Genomic DNA, 8,734 nt, shown 5'->3' with positions numbered 1-8,734 from the left:
TATGCATTGTAACACTCATAGTAAAAACAAGGTACTCGCACCCCCGGTTACAAATCCTAACTTTTAATTTCCTTCGACTTTTTCTTTTTTTAAGGTTTAAAAATAGATTTAGGTACCCAAGCGAACACTGAAATTGGTATTTAAGACGACCAGAAGGAAAACTCCCTCAAATAAATCTCAATTAAATATAAATTTGAAAACATTCACGTCTTTGTCTGTTAACCATCATTAATTTTCCAGAAATTCACATGTAGTTAAAAAGAACGCAACAACTTCATGGAAGTCATTTGATAACTCAAGGGATTCACTGCAGTTGTCTTTGTTAATAATGTCGTCATTCTGATTTTAAAAATTGCATCAATTTAGTGGTACTTACAGCTGTAACAATACATTTAAACATAAATGCCTAAAAACAAGTATACTTTTTTGAAATAAAAATTCATAACTAGCCCCACTGTCTTGTGACTAAAATTATTACAAAATGGGCCATTCTTCATGATGGTATATTTGGAATATACTTCTGATGTGTAAGGTATATCCACTCACTCTACCACCAGTCTGGTAGGTTTCATCCCGCTAAGATCTTTCAGACTCACATTTTCAGGTATAGTAACCTTCATTTATTATGTGAAGATAACACTCAACATAAATCGTCTGTAACATTCTTAGCAGCCCATTACAATGACAGGAATTGAACCTGTCATGTAAATTTTAGACTCTAAAGCAAGCTTGTCCAACCCACAGCCCATGAGTCACATGTGGCCCAGAATGGCTTTTAATGCAGTCTAATACAAATTTGTAAACTTTTAAAAAACATTATGGGATTTTTTTTGCGATTTCTTTTTCTTTAGCTCATCAGCTATTGTTAGTCTTAGCAAATTTTATGTGTGGCCCAAGACAATTCTTCTTCTTCCAATGTGGCCCAGGGAAGCCAAAAGATTGGACACCCTTGCTGTAAAGATTCAAACAGTAAGATTAATATTCCTTTTTTTTTTTTTTTTTTTTTACCTTTTAGAAAACTTTTCTCATTCAAAAACAGAAAATGATGTCCTGAAGAGAACATGAAGATGTGCCTTAATTTAATGCATGTTGATAAAACTACTTTTTAGGATTCGTGTAATCTCTGTTATCATCCTCGTCTATTCCAATTCTTACGCTTCTCCAAAATGGCAAAGTTATGAAAATGTGTAAGAACTGTTTCTGTACATTAAGTAAAATAAAAAATGGAAAACTTCAGGGGAAAAAATCATAGTTACCCAGACATTTTACTGTATTCATTTTTATTTTTATGTTTTTGTTTATATTAGGATATTGTACAATTTTCAAAGCTAATGACAGAAATTCTTTTTGTATGTATATTTAAAGCATAACAAAATAAAAGTATTTCACAAAAGATGTCCATATTACAGTACTATTGAAATATGAGGCATAGGGTAAGTATGCATTTGTGGGTTAAAAACATAATACATTCATTTTAAAGAATAAACATTTAATGTGAATAACATTTTGGTTAAAATAAATATCATAGTAAATGTTAACAGCAACACCTGAAGTATATGGATACAAGAAAGGTGTTTTGTAATAGATACTATGTTGAATGGTAAAGCATTCATGAAATGGCTGTAATGTCTTACTAAATTTACAATCATTGCACATTGTTGAGCACTTTATTTATATAGAGATACCCTTCATCCACCATTCCTAAACCTTACCACACAAAATAAAGTTACTCCATATTTTCACCTGGGTAACTGGTACCAATGTCTAAATAAGGTTTAGAATAGATATAGCTTTCATTTTACTGCTCCTCAAATCAATTCAAAAGTTTAACTTAATCAATATAAAATTTACTTATGAACACATATAAAGAACATTTTACAGGTGACTATATAAATTAGAGCTTCAAATCATCTTCATAATTCTTTGAAATTATTCCATTCAAAATTAAAATTTGATTTTTACACAGTGGTTTCTTCAGGAAAAATATGAACATTTAGATTTAAAAAGATACAATATTTGAAGCAAAAAGTTTCCACATGTAGAAATAATGAATTTCCCTGATCATTAAATTCTTCCCAGCTATTTCCTTCTAGCAGATACATTCATTGAGAAGAAAAGCTTAAATCTTAGTCACTTTGAGGGGTCAAGCTAATCAATTTCAGATCCATGTATTCTTAAAGATTGCAAGAAAAAAGAGTATCTGTTCCAACCAGAGAACATTTCATCCCAATTATATTACATTAAAATGAACATGACATTAATGGTCAATAAGAATAATTCTTCTCATACTTCTAGGAATATATCTATGGATGCTCAGTATAAATGTTAAAAGTCACTAAGAGTGTGAGAAAAACAATGCATCTAGCCCTCAGGAAAAAAACAAACAAACAACAGATTTCCTTTACCTATTCCAAAATAAAATTACCCTTCAGAAACCATACATAACTGATTAGATTTCAAAAAACAAGAGTTTAGACTTTTTGCCCTTTATACATTTTTTAAGTTTACAAATACTTGAAAGCATTCAAATGAGTGTAAGAAAAACACATATGAAAAACAAAACCAGCAGTTACATCGGCTAAAGGGAAGTGTTCTTTGAACATGAGGTTTTCGCGTTGGCAGGATAATTCATCCAAGGTTGTAAGGTGGCACAGAGTCCTTTAACAGTGACTTCCTCTTGGCCTTTAGGCTTCACAATTCTGTGAGAAACTGGTCGCCCCTAATATGAAAACATTCAAGGAAAACACATCTGCACAATAGCATTTACGAAATTCTGCCCATTTCCTTAAGCTACACCAAGTGTTACCATCTCAGTCATCTTCATCAACAAATACAGTACTTTACTCAAAAGCTTCTCAATAGAAATGTTAATCTTATAACAATTCTGGCTGTAGTCATGGCCAGTTTTCATTTTATTAAGCATATTCTAGAATTACAACCTTGTCAAATGAATTGTAACTGTATCAACATTCACAGGTACAGTATAACACACATCCTTTCTTCCTCTTTAACATGACCAAACACATGCATACAGGGTGGCCCAAATTTTAAAAAGTTAAAAAAAAAGTTTTCAATCCAGGAAAAGTGTTGATACACCAAATATCTTTTAAAAGGGTATTATACTCTCAGAAAGTATGAAACATTAATGGATAAAATGCACATACAATATAAATAAGAAAGTAACTTGAATAATAATATAAAAAAATTTCTGAAGGGGACCAATCAGAACTTCAATAAAACTTATGAATAAAAACTTAGGCTTATATTATAGTGTACAATCATGAGTATAATACACTTAAATTTATAAAGAAATTGAAATATAGTACTGCAAGGTTATTCAAAGAATATTTTTCAAATGTACAAACAATAATAAAAACACACACAAAAAAGCCTTAGGCAATGTGCAACTTTAAAAATTATTATCACACCAGCCAAACAAATCCTTAACCACTTTTTAAATGGATTCATTTATACCATTTCGATGCAAAGAGAATATCAAAAATATTAAAACAAAACAAAAACTCTTCAGTGTCTGACTCACATTTTGTCCCCCAATCTTCACATTTAATAGTTGCATTTTGAATGTATAAGCTAAGAGTTTTAAATGTTTCTCAAATAGTTTGTGTCTACATTTATCATAAGAATCATATTTGAAAATTACTCTGCTAAGAACTAAAACTAGTACTTCAAAGGTTTAAAAATAAAATCATCACAAAAGTTCACAATTGTGTTCATCTCAATGTCCATAAATTACTAAAAAAGAAACAAGTCACATGTTCAGATACTTTTTCTCAGATTTGAGCCTATCCTGATGTGTGCCAAGCTGCACCTTAAATATTTGGCACTGACAGTCTATCTAAACACAATTTATCAGCAGAAAAGTGTAAGAAATTCTATAAACCTTTAGCCATTCAAAACCATCATGTTTCATTTTCTCTCCTAACATGCAATTCAATTATTCCAAAGTCATTTGGGGGTTGCAAGGAGGTGATTTAGGTGACTGGTACAAAATGAAGCTTATATGAAAACTGGTTAAGGATTCAAAGCACACTAGCTCTGAAATATTAATCTTAACACCAGACATAAATGGGGAGGTATGACTTGCACAGAATACTTTCAATTACTTTGGTTACACTCTTCATGATCTTGCATGTTTAGCTGCTTGCAGTGCACGCATGCATCCTCTTTGCTACGTCATAAACATAGGCGACGTCTGGTCGCTTCTCTGGATCTGGGTTGATGCACATATTAACTAACTGTCGGAGCTGTGAAGAAGGAAAAACAAAACCTGATTAAGACAACCATTTTTGGTTAGCTTACCGAAAGGAAGAAATTATGAATAGCTATAGATTTACAAGGAAAGTACATTTTCTGACTAAACATTTACTGTACTAGAAATATATATAAGACTGCTGCCAATGATTTTACAATAAGTAAAACGTTCTATGAAGTTCATTGAATGGACAGTATTAATGACAACCAAGAAGTATTTTCCACAATCAGAGGCTTTAAAATGGACTTTGTTTTGTTTTTTTTCAGAGTTTAATCAGAAGATAGCAGTCACTGAGGACACTAGGTTTGTAATTGTAAGTCTCCAAGTTAACTGTAAATACACACATACATATTTAGTATGTATGTGCTACATACATGTAGTAGATTTTATCAAGAATCTACTACAACAGACTTAATTCTAAGTTTAAATAGAAGGCAATTAGAGTAGACATACATTTATAATGAACCATTTTGTACAAATATAGATTAAAAGTTTTATGTTAAATTTTGTATTAGAGAAAAAAACACTCCTTTAAACTAAGTATAATAAATTATAAGGGAAGTTATAAGTATTATCCCAATCTTCAATTGTGTATAGAGTATTTAAATGTTGTCACTTTATAGATGAGAGTTGATGTTTACTATTTTATACTACTTATATCATAGAATAAAAGCAGATTTCAATAAATTAAGAAAGTACCCTCCTATATGGTCCTCAATCCATCGGGTAGAAGAATACAGGATTTTATTCTCAATTCTAATTTCCATCAGTTTACGAAACTATGTGTTATAACATTGTATATGATCTTCCACAGACAATAAACTAAGAGGAAAAACTAGATTATTTTGCTTTGTAGGACTGTCTTTAGGAACGATTTAGACATTTTCAAAAATTTACATTAACTCTTTCTGGCCACTTAGTAAATTTTAGCACTTAGTAAATTTTCAAATTAGCACAATTTCTTCATAGTTCTCCATTTCTATCATAAAACAACTCTCCACCAGAGGAAACACAAGTGGTGATTAAAAAGTGTGGGCTGAATATGTTGCTAGTGCTATGGAGAAGGCTAATGGCATTGAGAAATGTCATTCTGAAAGAGGAGGTGGATAAAAGAGTCTACCAGATGAAGGGTCAGGGTTTGGTAAAGAGTACAGTGAAATGGAAACCAGTCTTGTTGAAGGCACTTTGTAACCCTGTGCCCTTGGGTAAGTCACTGTCTCTGGAGGTTCATTTCTTCATCTATTAAATAGCGAGGTTGCAGTGTATGACCTATAAGGGCTGTTCTCGTCCTAATCTCTTACATTTTATGATTCTAGCAGAATGAAATTTAATGAATCAATTTTAGCTACACTTGGAAATTCAACAATGTTTCATGGTAATGTTACACCCACTGGGAGAGCCTGAAGATTTTAATTTATATTTCTTGCAAAAGAGCAGAGAACAGCATTAAAAACCCTTAAGGGGTACAGCAATACATACAAGGCATTTTATTATGGTGATCTAAGAGAAATTTACAACAGAAAGTGAATGGCATTTTACCAGGTTACAAAAAAACAAACAAAAATAAATATATCCAGTCATACACAATGCAGAAGAAAGTGGAAAAAGCACTTATATAATGACACATATTTTAAAAGATAATGTGTTCTAATGGGTCATCTAGCTGTCAGATATTTTCTTCAGAGATAAAAACAAGAAAGAAAGCAGAAAAGAATGGCAGGAAAAGAAAATCGTGGTACAAAAAAATTCATTATATTTAGCTAAAATACAAGTAGATGCAAGCAGTAACAATTTTCTGACTTCCTAACACTGCCACATCCTTCAAGCTGGTTCAGAAACCTTACTTTTCCTGTGTAATAATTCAGAACAGGGTAGAACATCCACTGAGAATGAATGACTGGCCCTTAAGTTCTCCTGGCACAAGGAAAAACCAAGATTAGAGATATAATGATGCAACTTTAGTTGAAGAAGACAGTGATTCTCTAGTTCACCAAAGTAAAAAGACAAGAATTGGGAATAATAAAAAGGGAGAAAGACAAAGAATAAGGTAAATAGGTAGTGGGAGTGCCAGTGAGCAGTTGCTTCTTAACTGCTCCTTTAAGGATGGCCTTTCAAAGGGATGACAGGTCAATTGAAGACCTAGGGGTAGGCAGAGCGAAAGCACCGTGGAGTCTGTTTTGCCCTCCCCCACTTATTGATTCAATCTCCACCAAATACGAAGTGTATTTTGTCATGAAGAGTTTCCTTTTCCAGAAGAATCAACAGAGATATCACCATATAAAATCAGATATGTGAAATATAGAACATGCATAATTTATGAATCAAATAATCTGTTGATAACTTTTCAATTATTTGCTACATTTAAAAATTATTAAAATATAAAAAGAAAGAAAATCTATGAAATTAAAATATGCTTTGGGAATGCTCCCACTTACCCACTCCAGTCACATTTCTAGATGGTCTACTCTGCAAGAGACACTATGCTGGTGGCACCAGATAAGACAAAGGACCTGTCCACAATGGAAGGCTTGCGGTCCAGGATGAGAAGTGAGAGAATGAATCATTTTCCTTTCTAACCACCTGACTGTTTCGTTCTTTCTTTTTGCCCCTCTCTTCCATTTTCATCCTTTCATTCAATTGTTCATTCAATAGTTTCCCCTAATGGAGTATTTATTATGTACCAGACACTTTGTTAGGTGGTAAAGATAAAGCAATAATGAAAAATATACAGCACAGGGCCTTAAACAGCTTACAATCTAGCAGAAGATAGAAGGAACAAAGAAACAAATGTGACTGTAGGAAATCATAGAAATAATTCTATTATAAACTACAAATTGATAGGTATCTCATGAGATATCTGTGAGATAAAGGTAAAAGATTACGTGTAGCTGCCCAGAGGAGGAAAATAATTACCTTTCTTTTTCTAAAATCTGTTTAACTATGAGTTGTTGTACCTCGTTCACGGAGGTATTGATACCCACACAGCTGACAGTATCTTTCTCCATTCCAAGTAATGCAACCCTCATCTTGGGTCACTTTCACGTTTATTTTATGTGAATCAATACAAATCTCTTTGATTATCTGGTTGTAATCTTCACTTTCATACCAATTTAGTCTCTGTCTTCCAAGGACACAGCCTGTTTCTTAAAATGCTGTGTCACATCAGAAATGTAAGCACACGCTCCTGTCCTTATGGGTCTCTCCCTCCCTTCCTCCAATACGGTTGTGTTTGATTTGGCTAGGACCATTTCCAAACCCCTTCATCCTGGTCAGTCCTATCCTTTTGGATTTACATCATTCAGTTCCGGCCTAGACCTTAACTTCTGTGACGTTTTCTTCCTAGTTTCTTTTGTAGGTTTATCTTCCTTTGAAAAATCTACCAAATGTTGATATGCCCTGAATATTTTCCTTTTCTTAACTCTTTTCCCGTTTCACTCTTCCTTCTTATCTTCAACAACTGCACTTATTCCCACACCTTCAATAACCACCAACATGCTGAGGAACACAGATATTTGTCTCCAGCCTAGACCTCTTTGCAGGCTCTGTTCCCATACCTCCAACTGCCTTCTGAGTACAGCTGCACGTAAATATTCACATTAAACATGTTGAAAACTGAAATCTTAGTTTTTTTTTCTCCCCTAACCAGCTCTTCCTAACAGCACCTCCAACTTCTTAAGTCAAAAATTTGGAATTCATACCAAACATCTCATCATATTTCCTTCCTACCTGCCTAACCGTCAGCAACCAGTCCTATTGGTCCCAGGCTCCTTAAATCTTGTGTTTGTTTTTGCCACACCACCTCCACTGCCACACTCTTGGAACGTCTTCCAACTGACCGCGTTGCTTTTGGTTGTCTTCCAATTTCCCTAGCACTGCCTAACTAGCCAGGTGATGCTTCAACTTTAAGCATTTCAATGGCTCCCCATACCTCTTAGAAAAGCTAAGGCCCTTAGCATGGCATAATATGAGCCACTAAAATCAGTCTCCTGCTTCCCTTTCCAGGCTCCTATTTAGCCCCAAATTCCTCCTCCCTTCCCCCACCCCACTTTATTTTCTAACCATAATAAAGCACTTGTAGTTCTGTGCTTGCCAAACTGCTTCGTGCCCCTACATCTTTGTGTACGCTGCTCCTCTGCTTATAACACCTCCCTCAAATCCCCTAACTCTCTCACCTGTCTGCCTGACCCATGCATCTCCTCGCTGAGTATCTCTTCTCTAAAGTCCTTCCTCATTACTGTATTTGCTACGTGGAACTTACTCTATTCTACTTGGCCCCCAGTGTACCCTTTACATACTCGTATTAAAGTCCTTGTAACACTATATTGAACTTCATTAAATGTCTGTTTTCTTCTATTAAACTGCAAGATCTAGAGGATGGATACTGGATGAACAGTAAGTACTCACTGGCTTGCCGAATGAATGAAAGAATGAATAGGTAACTTCTGGCTGAGGAAAAAAGAA

At 33.9% G+C, this 8,734-nt stretch overlaps 1 protein-coding gene across 1 annotated transcript in view; it reads right to left on the bottom strand.

The window, feature by feature from the left end:
* Positions 1 to 1,263: 1,263 nt before the first annotated feature.
* Positions 1,264 to 8,734, bottom strand: part of NEK7 (NIMA-related kinase 7) — a 96,186-nt gene continuing 88,715 nt past the window's right edge. Inside the window, exon 10 of the mRNA XM_011970250.1 lies at positions 1,264 to 4,265. Coding sequence (XP_011825640.1) covers positions 4,155 to 4,265 — 111 coding nt within the window. The 3' untranslated portion in view covers positions 1,264 to 4,154. The remainder of the gene's footprint in view (positions 4,266 to 8,734) is intronic.

Source organism: Mandrillus leucophaeus, unplaced genomic scaffold, assembly GCF_000951045.1.
Source record: "Mandrillus leucophaeus isolate KB7577 unplaced genomic scaffold, Mleu.le_1.0 Scaffold938, whole genome shotgun sequence".
NCBI classification, from domain to species: domain Eukaryota; kingdom Metazoa; phylum Chordata; class Mammalia; order Primates; family Cercopithecidae; genus Mandrillus; species Mandrillus leucophaeus.
This window is presented reverse-complemented; position numbering and strand designations above follow the sequence as displayed.